Raw genomic sequence first — 17,535 nt, forward strand, 5'->3', positions numbered from 1 at the left:
GAGCTGTTCATCCTTCGTAACACTCCCATCCTTCTAGGAATTTTCACCAAAGGGGAAAATTAACTAGTACAGCATGTTACAGGATTACAGAGTTTAGCAAAAATACAGAAGTGTTCTTAACTATAAACCAATACAGATATACCTTCACTTAGCATCTAGATAACCAGTTAGTGATTACATTGTCACTTCCTTTAATATGGTGTATTTTAATATCTTAATATCTTGTATCTTAATAAATTCCTGTAGCATCAGACTCCAATTTAATAACCACCTATTTTTCCTTTTCGTCAGCAAAACAAAACTAAAGGGTTGTGATCTTAGCTTAAGTGTATATTACAAAATGTGAACCAATACATGTGTGATTATACTGTGGTACATTACAAAAGTTTGTGCAAAAACTAATCTCTATTTTACTTTTAAACTTAACAGTCAGTCTTCCATGGTGTTGTCTTTATTATTTATTATTCCCTCAAAACCAGATCCTGTGGCATTTGTCAACTTTTGCCCCTTTTCCACTTAACTCTCACGTGGTTAGCTTGCTCACCAGTGTGGAATAGACTTTCACATACTCTTTTCATAGGAGTTATCTTATCACCAATGTTTTCCAAACTGAGCCCATTTTCTGAACTTCCACACAATTCTTTATTTTTGAGCAAATCATTAGTTTTATCTTCAGGACCCTTCATTCTATTAGTTTTCAGTTTACCATCTACAAGTGGTCCCTCTTTGTCAAAACAGCACTTTTGTTTCTGTCCCACCAAATCACATCCCTGAATAACATCAGCAAGTTGTTTATCTTTACATTCCAAAACAAACTGTAATTGATTCACAGGCACCTTGTTAACAAGCCATTGTTCCTTCAGCCTGGTTACTGCTTCTGAAACCAATCCAGACTTTAAATTTTCTTTATTCAATTTAGGAACAACACTTTTCCCTTCTCCTTCAATAATATTCACATCACCACCTTTCATCTCCTCACTAACTTTTAACACACCTTCTAACACAAACAACTGAGAATTCTCACTCTCCACTGGTACCAAGGTTAACCCTTTCTTCACTGAACCAAGTCCATCTGACCTAAAAGAACTGCATTCCTTTTCAACTAAATCAGATACCTCAGACTTTTCCTGAGTTTCAATACTAGGTTCAGTACCCTGTGCATCCACATCCTTCACATCCTGAACACACTCAAACGGGACATCTACCTCTTCCAGGCTTTCCATACCAGTCCCTTTTTCAAATTCTAAGTTCCCCTGATCCTCCCAGTTACTCTCTGGGCAACTCCCATCCGGAGTAAACTCAACCCTGCGGGTTAAAACAACTTCATCTGCTAATCCAGCAGACTCCTTCAAGGTAACGGCATCCTTTTCATCTAGGACTGCTCTTATATCATTATTGGGAACACATTTAAAATTTTCAACTTCTTCAAACTGCTCTGTCAAGCCAGACAGATCATCCATGTCCAACCCTGGACCTTCTAACTGCCTTATCTGTTTCTCATCTTTACTCTGTACCTCTATAAATTCCTTCCTGGCTAAGGGTAGGTCTACCTCCTCTCCTTTACTCTTTTACACCTCCCTATTCTCCATTTTACCATCCCCTAACCCCTCTTGGTACAGGGTTGGTAAAAACGTCTCAGCCAAATCAACACAGGACTCATTTAAACTGGTCTCTTTCTCAGCTGCCTTTCTCGACATGCTGCGAGTGGTCACGCATGCGGGGTAGATCTTAGAATCCAGGGGCGGGTCCTCAGCCTTCACAGGCTTGCTCGTTAATTTCACAGCTGAACACACCTCACCACCTGCTAAATCATTACCAAGAAGGACGTCCACGCCGTCTCTCGGTAATTCTGACCGTACCCCTACTTCAACTGGTCCAGATACCAGGTCACAATTTATAATGATCCCATGCAAAGGCACAGCTTCTGTCCCTTTTCCTATACCTCTTAAAACTACCTCTCCAGTCTCAGGACCAAAATCTAGCACCTTACTTAGGATCAATGACTGATCAACCCCAGTATCTCTCCAGATTCTCACTGGAACTGGGGTCTCCCCTTCTTTCACAGACACCGTCCCTTCTGAAATAAATTTCTCACGCCCCTCTCATACTCTATCTACCTTTGCCTTCCTCGTCGATTTGCTGATCGACTCAATACACCCTGTAGGGACTGCCGTTTTCCCTTTTCCTGTCTCCTTCTTCGGAGCAAAGCACTTAGATGCAATATGACCAAATTTTCCACAATTATAACAGGTCAAGCCAGAAAACTTCCTGCCAGCCTGCTTGTTCTCCTCCTCACCTTTACCACTAGCTCCCGGCCTACTCTCTACCTTAGCCGGTGGACTTTCTCTACCGTCCCTACTACCTTTCTGATAACTCTTATTCGAGGAAAACTTTGTCTTGTGGGTTAGGGCATATTCATCTGCGAACCTGGCAAATTCCGATATAGACTTATTCGGCTTCTCGTTCAGATACATCCTGATATTATCCTAAACACTGCAGCACACCAACGATCCAAGAGCACACCTTTTTCATAGGCAAACTCTGCATACGTCTGATTCCACCGTTTTTTTTAAATCTCTGAACTTTTGTCTATGCGCTTCAGGTACCAACTCATAGGCCCGAAGGATAGCCTCTTTTACTTCCTCATAATCCGCAGACTCGTCCATGGACAACGCCGCATATGCCCATTGAGCCTTACTTTTTAACACACTTTGTAACAACGCCACCCACTGATCGCTGGGCCACTTCTGATTCACTGCCACCTTTTCAAAATGCAAGAAGTAACTATCCGTCTCCTCGAACGGAGGTACTAACCTAAACTCCCTACTAACATTAAATTTCTCCTCACGGTCTGCCGCGCTACCCACATGTTGCCATTTCTTCCTCTCGAACTGCCGTTGTTTTTCAGCTTCCTCCATCCTCCTTTCAGCTTCCAGCTGTTTTAACCTAAGTTCATGCTCCCTCTGCTTCTCCTTCTCAACAAACTCAGCTCTTTCTTTCTCCCTTTTCGCCTCCAACTCCTTTAGCAGGATCTCATGCTCCCTTTTCTTCTGTTCTGCGTCCAAGCTTCATTTTTCCACCTCTAACTGAACCACCCCAACAACTGGTTTCTTTCCAGGGATAAGTTCCAATACCCCCGGCATGAACACATCCTTGGATATATAATACTGGGCTATGGCCCTCTGTATCTCCCACTTCTTCATTGACGTCTTCACCTCTGTGAGATTTAAACCTTTCGCAATATTCACCAAGTCCGTCTTTTTGGCACTCTCTAGCGCCTTCAGGTTTTCTATAAATTCGTCTACATCCATCTTTGCTGGTTTCCCGTCTGGCTACCCACGCAACCAGAACAAATAATGGACTTATAGTCCGATTCACTGGCCCCCCAATTTGGTATCAGATCTCAAGACAAGGCCCCAATTTGTTACGTACCCCGTAACTGGGTGTCTTACCAGCAAAGATAGAAGTATCCGTTGGAGTCTGGTACTATTTTCGAAACAGTGTTTATTAGTAAAATATACAAATCAATATCAACAATGCGAATATACAGAAAATACACGTTAGCAATACTAAACCTAAAAGTGTGGGTATAATAATAACCAATAATAAACAAGCTCTATCGTTGTCTAGGAGATAATGAAGTATCATGGGAAAGTATAAAGTTCAGTTCAGTTCATACAGGCTGAGGTAGTTGTTGGTCGATGTATTGTAATTGTTGGAGAGAGAGAGAGAGAGAGAGAGAGAGAGAAAGAGAGCGATCAAACAGTGACAGCCAGTCAAACCTTCCTTTACGTTCTTGATCCGTCGATGTGTTGTTGTGGCCATTCAGGTATGACCCCTCCGTCCTTTAGCTAGACCATTCTTCTATGGTGGACTCGTCACCCAGGCAAGGGTGGACACACACACAAGGCCCTACCGGCCACACTATAAACACTCCGATCCTTCGTTCGGTCTCCGATGCCCCACACTTTTCTTGTGGGTTCCAACACTTAAACAGTGCTCACTAGTGTGTCTCTTGGTGCATCTGAGGGGTGTCTCCCCAGACCTCACTTTTATCCCTACTCACGGGTCTCAGGTGTCAATCAGTTTTGAATGGCTTTGTCCATCAAACCAGGCCACTCCAGCTGTCCACTGAGGAATTTTAATGAACAGAATAGTACCAAGTAAACAGCCCTCTCTGGAGCCGTAAGTCTTACAGGAGTCATAATATGGTCTCTTTCTCCCCCGGTGTTATCTCACCCTTGTCTGAAGCAAATGTTCCAGTCCCAGTATGTTTTGTTCCATCTCTTTCTCTCTCATTAGCAGCCTGGCAACAGTAACGGTTTGTAATTCTCCCAGGGGAGTGGGACATGGGTAACCTTGCACCCTTCTGCCCATCAGAGCTGTTCATCCTTCGTAACACTGATAAAAGTTTAAGTTGATAAAGTTCTGCCTTGATGATAAGGAAAACACTCTCTATTCAATTCTGGAACACACTTTTTGATCAAGAACACTAATGAGGACTTTGAGCTAAGTGGTTGTGTCAAAACACAGTGATTATCAGTCTGCAGGTTATTATCAGCTGGTTAGACTGTAAAAAACATATTGCATGAACTGTTGGGCTGGATTGAAGTTGAAGACAGCACACCTGGCTGGTCAAGGTAGCAGTATCAGTGCTGTAGTTTTATTGGTCTTGCTTGACTAAGGTAGAGATCTTCCTGGAGTGTAAACCTTAACCAAGTCAGCCAGATGTTTCTGGTGAGAACGTGAAGTGAATCCAATTGATTGAGGACCAGCTTCTGTAAGACACCTCAACAGGATGATGAGATGGATCAATGATTCAGCACTTAGTCTGAAGAAAGTTTTTGGTCTTTGATGCTCATCACTAGTGCCCACATCCTCCCCATCCCAAATCATACACTACCTTTAATAACATATCATCATACTGTGGAGTGCTGTCCTGTTTCCTTATGTGATTGATTAACGTTTGCTAACTGCAGATGTGGTATGCACTCGCTTGTAGAGCTCTGGTGCAGCTTTTCGTACTTGGCACCTCTCTTCTATTGACAATTGGTGCTACTAATGGAATAAACCTGTTATTGAGCCAGGGTTGTTCCCTTCACAGCAGCCCTGATAGCGCAGAGGTAGGTCCTTTAGTTCAATGAATCTGTGCGGGTCATCAAGTACCCATTCACAGTAATTCCATTTTATTCCCACATTCCCAGCAGCTCCTCCCAAATTCTACCAGACACACCTATACAGTGAGTATGATAATGTCAAGTTGATGCTAACAACTGATCTTGTTTTACATGTTCTTTGCAAAATACAAATCCAAGCATTTAACATTTTTAATTTTTAGACCATGCAGCTCCAAGTCAGGATAACCCCAATGTAAAAAATGTTTCTATCCATTTAACCAGTCGGTTGCCCATGACAATAAAAGCCATCTTGAATAGAGATGGCACACTCTGGTGCCATCTTAGGGTACCTGTTATTTAGCTTAATTTGTTATTAGGTTTCCAGATACTATTCTGAGCTATCAAAGCCATATTCCCTCCAAGGCCACTATATCCTTCCAGGGCTAACAGGACTTCCATGATTTCATATAAATGTGAGAGAATTTCCTTAATATACTCTACCCAGATGAATTATCTGAAATCTGTCTACACAATCATTGCTTTCCACTCTAGATACCATTCTGCTGAATCTACACAGAATTAGGGAGGTGGCTATAATAGAAATAGGAAGCAGCTTCAAATTGTTTTTGAATGTAAACTACAAATGGCAATTGGTCCTGAAATACAAAATCAGCTACCCAGATAAATACCACTTGTTTATTACTGGTGTTCTTAGGTGGGAGGCCACTTAAGAAATGTGTAATGTGTTTTGGATATTGACAAAGCACTTCTGTAAAGATAGTGTGCTATATGTGACATTCATTGCCAGTACTGGTTGTTCAAGGTATTGAAACAATCCATCAGGATGGGACACCCTGAGTTTAACACTCTTGTAATACAGGGGAATATAATAGATCAATGGCAAAAGTTAATTGGACTACCTTGAAACCTCCAGGATGAGATAAATACATCAAAGGCTCCAGACTGGCTTTTTGCCACTTAATGCATTATCATGGTCGTACTTATCAATCGATATTTGAGGGACATGTGTATTCAGAGGGACACCACTCAAAATAAAATAGTAAACATAGAATGTTTTAGGTAACTGGTTTCCCAATCAAGAGGTTTAAATATTCAATGTTGGTCTTATCTATTAAGATGTACTTCTACTGCAAATACAGTGTATTCTAGTTAATTGAGCCATTGGTTGATTGGGGCGGCCATTTATTTGGAACAACACTGAAAGAACAAAAACTAAATTTAAAAAAAAGATTCCATTTCTTTACTTAGGACACAATTGCCAACTAACTAACTAGCATCAGTCATAAGTATTTGCTTGGCTATTAGACACTACACCATGCTTAGTGCAATCAGTTTTTAAAAATAGTGTCAGTTGCATGTTTGTGTTCAAAAAAGTGATTTTTGACAGTGCTTCTCCTCATAGATGCTGTCTGGCCTCATGTGTTCCACCAGCATTTTGTGTGTGATTTTTGACACTGATAATTGGTGAGAAATAAACAGTAAGACAATTTGGAACCATTTTGCTCACTGCCGTTACAATATTCAGGCTTGAAGATGCCAGAAATAGCCAGCAGTGAAAACGAAACTATTTCACTTCTTCAACATTTAGGTATTATGAAGGTATCAACAATCACTTTGAATGTTACAATGAAAATGAAGATTTGCAGTTTGCAATCATAAAGCATTGTATGAAGGCAGTCCACTACCTGCACTGGTTATCTGTGCTGTTTGTGTTCATTTACAGCCAATCAAAAGAGCACGGCAGATGAAATCCATGGTCAATGGCTATTAGAAACTAATAAATGATATAGTACTGTAGAGGTATTGGTAGTGTTCTAATTTGTTCTTGATTTTATTTAAATACATTAATCATTCCTCAGTTAAACAACAGTTTGTCTTTTATATACTTCAATGGTAGGGAGGCTCGTGCCTGTGATGGAGCTGGCTGAGTCTACAGCCCTCTGCAGCTTTTTCTAATCCTGTGCATTGTACCAAGCAATGATACAACCTGTCAGAAGTCTCTCTCTGGTCCATCTGAGGAAAATCGTTAGTCTTTGGTGACATACCAAATTCCCTCAAACTCCTAATGAAATATGGCTGCTGGCATGCCTTTTTCGTGACTATATCAATATGTTGGGTGTATTGAGTACAGGAATTGGGAAGTTATGTTTAAGTTGAGAAAGAAGTTGGTAAATCCAAATTTGGAGTGTTCTATGCAGCTCTAGGCTCCTACATATAGAAAAGTTATAAGATTGAAAGTGTATGAAGAAAATATATGAGGATTTTGCTAGCACTTGGGGACCTGAGATATAAAGAAAACAGGAATAGGTTAGGACTTTACTCCTTGTAGCATAGGAGAATGAGTTGAAAATTGTTATGGATATACAAAATTATGAGGGCTAAAGATGGGATAAATGCAACAGGCTTATTCCATTGAGGGTGGGTGAGACTACAAATACAGGTCATAGATTAAAGATGAAAGGAAATAATTAAGGGGAACCTGAGTGGAAACTTCTTCACTTGGATGATAAACGTATTTTTTTTTACAATCATAAGACCCTGCTGGACATTAAGAACTTAAAGTACGGTGGATCTACCCTGTCATTGGTGGAGAAACTGAAGGAGTTGGACGTGGTGTGGACAGTGATGCTGCCTATGCTAAAGAAACATCGCTGCACAAAGGAGGTGTTCAGCCTAACAGTGAATGCACATTTTGGTCACTTTTCTTGTAATCCCAAGATGCTGCTGGACATTGTTAATGTGGAATGCTGCAAGTGCAAGTGCAAGTCATTGGTTTATTGGTGAACTGTGGGGGCGCTGTGTGGCCTTGGTCATAGCAAGGACTAGGCCTCAAGCTGAGGTGTCTCCTGTTTTCAGTCACCCAGAGGGAGGCATCGGAGTCGGGTGCTCCACTGGAGTGGCGGAGGCAGTGTGGCACTGCATCCATGCTGGCCCCTACTGTTTGCTCAGCAGAAGACAAGTTGGGCTGTGCTCAACTGCAGACTGCTGCAGCATTCATGGACTCAGGAACTTGGACTACATTTTTCTGTGACTGTACTTTACTGTGAGCTTATATGTGCCTTTTGCTGTGATGACTGTTGGTACAGTGTTTTGCATCCTGGCCCCAGAATAATGCTGTTTTGTTTGGCTGTATTCCTGGGCATTCATGTTGGTTGAATGACAATTAAAATTGAACTTGATGGTGCGAGTCTGGAACAAGCTGCCAGCAGAAATGGTGGATACAGGATCAATCACAACATTAAAAAGGTTGGATAAGTACATGAATGGAAAGGGTATTGAGGGCTTACGGTCCAGGTACTGGTCAATTGGACTAGGCAGAGTCACATTTTGGCATGAACTAGATGGGCCAAAGGGCTTGTTTCTATGCACTAATAGTCTAGGGCTCTATAGTTAAACCACTTTGAAAACATTGTGATCAGCTGGGCAACAAATAAGAGTGCATACAACAAAACAAAAATTAGCCCTAAGATAGAGGATTGGGAAATTTTTAAAAACCTACAGAGAGCAACATAAAGAATTATCAGAAGGGAAAAGATGAAATATGAAAGCAAGCTAGCAAACAATGTCAAAGTGGATAGTAAAAGCTTTTTCAAGTTTGTAAAAAAAATAAAAGAGATGAGAGTAGACCGCTAGAAAGTGAGGCCAGAAAAATAATAACATGGGATAAGGAGATAGCAGGTGAACTAATTGAGTATTTTGCATCAGTCTTCACTGTGGATGACACTAGCTGTGTGCCTGATGTTGTAGTATGTGAAGGAAGAGAAATGGGTATGGTTACTATTACCAGGGAGAAGGTGCTCAAAAAGCTGAAAGACCTAAGGCGACAAAAGTCACCCAGACCAGATGAACTGCACCCTAGGGTTCTGAAAGAGGTAGTATTAGAAATTGGGGAGACATAAAAAAACAATTCAAAAAAAATCATTGGACTCTGTCACGATGCCAGAGGACTGGAAGATTGCAAATGTCACTCCACTCTTTAAGAAAGCAGGAAAGCAGGTAGTTGTGAGCATTTAAAGCAGAGATTGATAGGTTAGAAGGAGAAGGCTGGGGAATAAGGTTAAGGAGGGGAAAAAAAAGGATCAGCCATGATTGAATGGCAGAGCATTGTCAATGGACCAAATGGTCTATTTTGCTCCTATATCTCATGGTCTTAAAACAACCTCATCTTATCCATCCCCATCTACCATTTATTATGATGCATTAGTTCATCTATTTACTTCATGCAACATTTCTGTTAGGGTTTCAAGTTATAGATATATTTGCACTCTAATAGTTACGGTTTGTATGCAAACTGTACTTTAAGTTTGGTAAATGAAATTTGTATCTATCTTTAGCTTTTTATTTAAATAAAATATGGTGTTTTTTTATTAACAAAATTTAAGATGTTAGACATGGAAAATGACCTAAACTTTGAAGACTTTTTCTGAATCTGGTGATTACTCAACTTCCTCTTCAGTTGGAGATGTCTGTGAATCGACAGATCCAGTCTACCTGCCACCATAATACAAGAATGCTCCTGTGTATGAGAAACAGGTATGTAGCAATCTTTTAGCTGTTCCTCTCATAATGATCATCATTCATTCAATTGTTTTAACTATAGTTTGCAAATTACACTGCCATCATGTTCATTACTGTCTATTCCAAAGCAACAGCTAGAAAATAACAATAGTAATTGTTGCAGCGTCAAGTTGTTTAAGTGATAAATTAATGGCATATGCTGAGATTTACAATGAATTCTGATTCTTTGCAAATAGCACTTCCTTGCCAAGGACAATAAAATTTCTCCAAATTGCCTGGTGTTCCACTGAAACTGATGGTGCAAATTGTCAAATTCAGTAATGTTTGGAAATACATGTTGCAAAGAATTCTGTTAATCGGCAGTTCTGTAGGCCCGCCATGACTCCAAACCTTGGAACTCAAAAGGGGAATAACTATAATTAATGTTCCTGATTTATTTTTTAAATATCTGCCAAAGGTGTCCTTTTGTAAAGCATTCCAAAGCACATGACCTCTGAACTAAGCAAACCAACTGTGTGAACACAAGAGATTCTGCAGATGCTGGAAATCCAGAGGAACTCAGAGGGAGGGAGAGGGAGGGAGAGGGAGGGAGAGGGAGGGAGAGGGAGGGAGAGGGAGGGAGAGGGAGGGAGAGGGAGGGAGAGGGAGGGAGAGGGAGGGAGAGGGAGGGAGAGGGAGGGAGAGGGAGGGAGAGGGAGGGAGAGGGAGAGCCATCCCAAAATGTCAACCACATATTCCTCTCCATAGATACTGCTGATTTCCTCCTGATTTTGTATGTTACTCTGGACAAATAGTTCCCAGGTTTTCAAGGACTAATAAAATAATTCTGCAGAATAACTGGATTCTATCTTCCCTCCCCCTCCCAATTTCTTTTTTGCTCTTCTCTCTTAATCTGTTTCCTTTTAATTCCCTTGTTATAATGTTTGGTATGTGTACCCATAGAAATCAGACTTGTAAACTATACCCTGTGGGAAATGGCATTATGGCAAATTGCTTTAGAGTATCACTAAAGTAAAGTCACTTTAATTTTTCCGCCAAATGAAGGAAAAACTGAAACTCGAAATCTGAAATAAATTTGAAATCTACCAAAAAGGATATGCAGTGGATTCCAGTTAACTGGGACACATCAGGACCAGTACATTTTGGCCCAATTAAATGGCTGTCCCAATTACCTGAAGTTGGTATTAAAAAAGACAAATTAATGTTTAACTGAGCAACAAATTATGTATTTAAATAACACTGTACTAATTAAAACTACCAATGCTACTACAGTAATACAGAACTGTATACTAGTTCCTTATAGTTATCAGAGTAATTCATCTGGTGTACACTGCCTTGTATGGGGTGTCCAGAGGGGTAGCACCTCTGATGCAAGGGCCTGTTGTATCCATTCTGGGGCAGCTCACTCACCTTTGGTCCTCACCACTCAACTCTCACCTGTTGCTCCAAGTAGCTATTTGCATGTGACAGCAATCACACCCCAGTACACCACTTCTCCATGCAGGATAAACCAGGCAAGGGTAACCGCAGGCCTCATACCCCAGTGAAATAAGGACACGCACATGAAGTCAGTTCTGGCAGACTGGGCGGGTGAGATCAACAGTGGGATCCAACGGCTCAGAAGGTGGTTCTGCAACGCTTCGTGGAGAGCGAAGGGCATGATAAGGCAAAGTCACGGTTATCCACTGCAACCAGCTACTTGCACCAGGGGACCAGAAATGCTGATGTTGAGAGTGGATCTGTTGCTGTACAATGGCACTTCTACTGTACTTTAAAATCTCTCCTGAACAGGTTTCAGTGTCAGCATTGGTGCAATGGACAACCAACACCCTGCTGTGTTCTTTCTATTGATCCTCAATGAATAAAATTTGCACCGACGCCTAGTGCAGATAATGGACTGCTTTCATACAGTGCTTTTGATGATGATTACATCCCCAAATCTTCATTTTTATTCTAACATTTAAGATGATTTTCAATACCTTAAAATTCTTAGTTCCCGACTTGAAGTAGTGAAATTGTTTCATATCACTCCTGGCATCTCCAAGCCTAGAATGCTTGAAACCACAATGAGCAAAACAGTTCTAAATTGTCTTGCTGCTTATTTTATGCCAACTATCAGTGCCAAAATTCATGAAAAAGCTTTTAGAACAGAAACTCACACAAATAATGTTATTTAACAACTGTTCACTCTAAACACAATGTGTGCATAACAGCTGTACAAGTACTTGGGACTGACACTAGTTGAAAACTGTTTGGCATCAGACGCCCGTCTCAATTGAGCAGCAGTGTCCCAAATAAACTAAAGGAATCCCGGCTCTTTTTTTGTTCTTTAAGAGTTGTCCCAAATAAACGGCTGCCCTGATTAACCAATGGGCCAATTAACTGGAACTCACTGTACAATGTATTATGTAAAAACTGCAAAAGCTCTTACATAAAGTGAAGCCTTAACAAAGCTGGCCACCTTGCAGCAAAACTGAACCTACATTTAATAACAACATTCGATTAAAGGGCACTTTCATGGTTTAATAAATAACAAGTGACGCTCTACACCCTTAAATTAAAACGTTGCCCCTTAATATTACGTGGGGACTGTCCAGAGGAAGACCAATTATTTTATATTACTTGCCCTGCAGTAGTTTTTGGAATTTGAGCTCGTCCAGTTGAGGTGGGAAGTGTTTAGGTGCCAGGTGAACGGTGACTGCTCCAAAGCGGTCCACCTTGCCGATGGTCACTAGAGACGCTTGTACTGAACCTGAGCGGTAACTTGGGAAGAAAAGGGCTCCGGGTCGCCGCAGCCCGCGCCCAACGCGGCGGAAGGGGGCAGCGGCACTCGCCCATGCACGGAGTCCCAGGAACAGCATGGCCCTACCGCTCATCACACACCGGCCAGCAGGAGATTGAACCGTTACCGCATTTCACCCAGTTAAAGCTCTGAGAGACTTGCTGGCACTACTGGCAGTTGTGTTAACGACCAGAAAGATGCATTATGGAAACGGTGCCTGTCCCTAGTATCTCAGTACGTTGTTGTTTACCCTCGATTCCTTTTTGCTCCTGCCCTCATCCTTAGTGCTTTTTTAAATTCCCTGTTATAATAGTGCTCCTGGAAGTCAAAACTTCCGAACTGAAAGTGACATTTTTAGCAAATTGCTTCATCATTTTCTGAATGTAGGTTTGGCAGAAAACCTGCCCTCTGTTGGGCCAGAGATTAGTGGAACAGCGAATCGTGTAAACTGTCTGGATTTTTACAATCAGTGATCTCCTGTTCAGCACAAAAGTATGAAAATGCAGTGTATAACGATTGTTTTGATCATTTTTAAAAACACCTTCAAATACACGATTTTGGTGATTAGATGGGAATTTCTTTGCAAGACGAATTCTGAACAAGCATTCAGAATCAATGAAGCTGTATCAGATTAAAAGAATATTACCACTCCTAACCCATGGATACACACTTTCCAGTTAGGTATCAATAACAATGTCATTGTATTGCAAAAGATACTGGTATTTTGATCTAATTCAACTAGAAAATTCTTAGATGGAAAAGCTTGCAAAAAGTAATGGACACAGCCCAGTCAATCACAGATAAAACCCTCTGCACCATTGAGCACATCTACAAGAGTGCTGTCACAGGAAAGCAGCACCCACCATCAAGGACCCCACCTCCCTGTCAGAAAATATAGAAGATGCTTCAAAGGTTCATTTTATTGTCAAAGTATCAAGTACAATACAACACTGATATTTATCTTCCCCAGACAGCCATTAAATGCAAAAATATCATCGTGTTGATGAAAGACAGTAACTCTCCCCAGCACAAAAAAGATAAACAAAACTCAAATATCACCCCCCCACAGAAAAAAGACAGCAGCAATAACAATCCCTGACCCCATCACTTGCAGAAAAAAGCAACAATCCCTAACTCCCCCCTTACTCACAAAATAAAACAGCAACAGTAGCATCAAAACCCCCAATCCCCTCTTACACACAAAAAATTTACAGATCACACACCCACCAATCATCCACAGGAAAGAAAACATTAATAAAGTACTGTCCAATAATCACACCACAGAACATCAGAAACACCTTTTCCAAGGCTTGATCCAAAAACGGAGCAGAGGGGATGATGTGGTAATCTACAGTGACTTTAATGATAGACTGCAGAATAGCAAGCCACAAAACAAGAGTAAACAGATACAAAATATCACAGGCAACAAGGTCACCAAAGGCTAGAAGCAGCTGGCTGGCCCAATGGGTGAACAAGGATTGTGGATGAAACCTGGGTTTAAATAGGCTGCAGGTGACGAGTTGGAAGCGAGTGGCAGGTGACTCCTGTTATCTGGGTGGAGGCTGAGAGGTGCCTGTCTGTGCATGCCTAACACATTCAGGCCAAGCTGCCATCAGGAAGGAGGAACAGGAACTTTAGGTCTCACACCACTAGTTTCAGAAACAGTTATTACCCCTTAGACATTGAGCTCCTGAACTAGAGAGAATAACTTCACTCACCCCAACACTAAACTTATTCCTCAACCTCCGCATCTCATGTTCTCAATATTTATTAATTTGCATTTGTTCAGTTTGTTTTGCACTTGAATGTCTTTGTGTGTAACTTTTCATTGGTTCCATTGTACTTACTGTGAATGCTCACAAGAAAATGGTGACATGTATTGCACTTTGATTGCAAATTTACTTTCTACTTTGTAGATTCAGTGTAGTGTTGAGAGTCCAGGCACACGTGTATTTCTCAAACTACATACAAATCACACTATTCAGACATTGAGTTGTCTCCTGTTTGTGTAAGTTTGCACTGCGTAATTTATTTGGCACACTTCTAGTTTTATAACACTTCATAGGTTGCGGATTCTGAGTCATTATAAAAGCAATGCACTTTCAGCATTTCTGATTTGAATTACATATCTTGAAAATAATTTCATTAGAATTCATTATTGGTAAACGTATGAAGACGTATTCCTGAAAACGGAGGGAAAAAAACGAAGTGTTGAATGCGTATGAAGACGAAATACTTCTGAAAATGGAGAGAAACAGTGCTGAATAAGATTTCTGCTACGGATGAGCATTGAATTAAATAAAACTGGATCTCCGCTGGAGGGTGCCTCTTTGTCATTGATTACGGTAGGTCGGGCTGCCCTTTCCCCTTTCACAGGGGAAGTGCAACGTCAGTGCCGCGGCGCCGCATGGAAACAGCGTTCCGTTGCTGAGGATCACGTTGCCCTGTTTACACCATGTCCTCGAAAAAGAAAGCCAAGTCCAAGCCGGTGCGGGATCAGGGCGCCTCGCCCAGGGCTGGGCTGGACTGTTGGCCGTCGCCGGTGAAGTCCCCTGGTGCCCCCAGTCCGGGGGCTAAGCTGGACGGTGTGGAGACCGAGACGCAGTCCTGCCTTGTACTGACTGTCTCTGACACCATAGAGAAAGGTACGGACTGCTGTTGTGAGGATGCATTAGTAACCGGTATACCAACATTTTAGCTTTCAGTGTATTTTTTTTTTCAAAACCTTTCCACGATTGAAAGGAAACGGCACGATAAATTAGCAGTGGAGGTTGACATACGTAAACATATTTGCCCTGTAAATGATCGGTTCCTTCCAATTTAGCTAATACGTGAAGTGATCAGATTCTCGGACCGCAGGAATCGTTTTAAAGTAATTAGTAAAAGGGTTGTAAGAGAGGTAATGGGGTTAGGAGTCTGGAAATCGTCGGATGCAACAATCGGCTTTGTCAAACATTGAAAGAGGCCCTCCATGTCGACAATGTTGACAGAGGCAGACACCCTCATGTTCTAACAGTGCTTGAAGATCTGCGACTTGCGGTGCAATCTATACAGTATAAGGAGGTAGGCTAACTGGTTAGCTCAATTTTAACCGGTGTAGTCACAGTGAGTAAAAAGCTCTCATTCTACATAGTAAGTTGTGGTATGTGGATTTTGTGGTGGTTTCAATCAAACAGTAAACGATTTATGTTGTTCTAATGACAACACTTCTAACCTGCTGACTGTTCTTAGTGTTTTCTGTATTTTTTAGTTGAAACCTAATTGAAGATTGTGCAAACTTCAATAAACAGCTCCTCTCTAATCTTGTAATGCATTAGATGAGTATTCAAGGTAATTTTGATAAAAGCTCCCAATAATGGCCATGGATCTAAAACAATACAGGTGTATTTCTTTACCATAGATTTTGCTCCAGGTGATAAAGTTAACTGCATGACTTCTATTGACTAGAGCAAACTGATGCCATCCATGGTCAAATGCCACCTTTACATGAAGGATAATCATTTTCATCTTGCCTCAAGAATTCATTGCTCCCCCATTTGTACAGGGCTGAGGTTTGGTCTGGAGCCAAGGGGAACCCAAACTGAGGAGCAGAGAGTAAATGCTGCTTGCTGGTCCCACCTCTGTTTTGCTGAATGATGGAAAAGCAGTTTGCAGGACTGAATATTTACATCATCAGGATGTAACCTCATTTAAAAATTGGACACCTTTATAAGGTTAAAGGGTACGTTGTTTTTCAGATAGTCTGGAATGCACCACCTGATTGTATGGTTGAAGCTAGTTCATTCAGTGCTGTTGAAGAAAGTGAATTCATGGTTAGAAGAAAGAATCAAAATTCAAACCTGGGGGAAACAGGTGGAGAATACAACTAATTGGAGCATTCAGACAAAAAGCTGTAACATACCTGACAGACAAAATGGTATCTGTCTTGTATTGTGCTGCAAAAAAATGTATTACTTTAAATAGGGACCAATTTAATTTGCTTAACAATTAAACAGGCCAGATAGACCCCACTTAAATCATAGGTGGGCAAGACTGATAGAATCATGGCACTTTTAAACTTAAATAGTTTTACATTAACTCTATTATGTCCAAGATTTCAGGGAAAAACTGGAAAATGCAAGTACTCATCATGGTTTTGTTCATTTCCTTGCAGCTGATGAGAAGGTACCAAGGGCTTGTCGAAGATGTCTTGCTCAAATGGGTCTTAACAACATGAAACAGGCAAATATCTGCATTGGCAGACCGATCCTCCTCACCAGCGCTGCTGGCAGACAGGAAGTAAGTGTTTACCGAAACAGTCTTATCGGGTTACAGAAGTCCTCAGGAGTGAAGTATGTTTTCATTTCCCCATTAGTTACTTCTGTCTCCAAGAATTGCAATGTAGTAAAAAAATATCATCTTCAAGTTTTCCCATCACTATTCTGACTCCGGTATGCATTGTAGTTCCTTCATAATTGCGAAGTTTGTATTCTGGGACTTCTTAATTATTGACACATAATCTCCTCAAAGGCTTGAGTTCCTAAGGCACACTAATGCTGCAAGCTTGTCGTGAGTATAGTTGTGCAGAGTCCAGCTCTTTTCAGCCTCTTCAGAAAGCTGAAGCATTGGTGAGCTTTCCTGTTTGTATAGAATGTGTTCTGGGACCATGAGAGGTTGACCACAAGCTGTTTACTCCCAGGAGTTTGAAACAGCTCCCAGCTTCCACTGCTATGCCACCGACATAAAGTGGATTGTGGGTGGTGCGAGTTCCCCTGAAGTTGATTATCATCTCATTTGTCTCGTCGATGTGGAGGAAGAGGTTATTTGCCTGGCACCAGGCCTCAAGCTCTTCCCCCTCGACTCTGCAGATTGTCTCATCGTAGTTGGTGATAAGCCCCACCACGGTCATGTCGTTAACAAACTTGACAATGTGATTACTTGGGTGTTTGGCTGTGCTGTCATGTGTGAGCAGAGTGTACAGCAATGAGCACACCCCAAAGCCCTGGGGCATCCGTGTTGAGGATGATAGGGAGGGAGGAGCGGTTGTGCATCTTGACTATCTGAGCCCAACTCTGCTCTACCCCTTTGGATGACTAAACTGCTTCAATCATTCAGTCA

General features: G+C 41.4%; 2 protein-coding genes across 4 annotated transcripts in view; one reads left to right on the forward strand and one right to left on the reverse strand.

Moving 5' to 3' along the window:
- Positions 1-12,553, reverse strand: part of nudt6 (nudix (nucleoside diphosphate linked moiety X)-type motif 6) — a 102,575-nt gene extending 90,022 nt beyond the window's left edge. The window contains exon 1 of the mRNA XM_059965087.1: positions 12,283-12,553. Coding sequence (XP_059821070.1) covers positions 12,283-12,532 — 250 coding nt within the window. The 5' untranslated portion in view covers positions 12,533-12,553. The remainder of the gene's footprint in view (positions 1-12,282) is intronic.
- afg2a (AFG2 AAA ATPase homolog A) overlaps positions 9,582-17,535 on the forward strand; it is a 377,888-nt gene continuing 369,934 nt past the window's right edge. The window contains exons 1-2 of one of the 3 annotated variants that reach the window (XM_059965085.1): positions 9,582-9,671; positions 16,592-16,716. In XM_059965085.1, the coding sequence (XP_059821068.1) occupies positions 16,636-16,716 (81 nt within the window). In that variant the 5' untranslated portion in view covers positions 9,582-9,671; positions 16,592-16,635. Of the gene's footprint in view, positions 9,672-14,679; positions 15,084-16,591; positions 16,717-17,535 lie in introns of those variants that run through there. The other 2 variants (XM_059965086.1, XM_059965084.1) reach the window with 2 other exon arrangements.

This window comes from Hypanus sabinus, chromosome 3, assembly GCF_030144855.1.
Source record: "Hypanus sabinus isolate sHypSab1 chromosome 3, sHypSab1.hap1, whole genome shotgun sequence".
Lineage (NCBI taxonomy): Eukaryota > Metazoa > Chordata > Chondrichthyes > Myliobatiformes > Dasyatidae > Hypanus > Hypanus sabinus.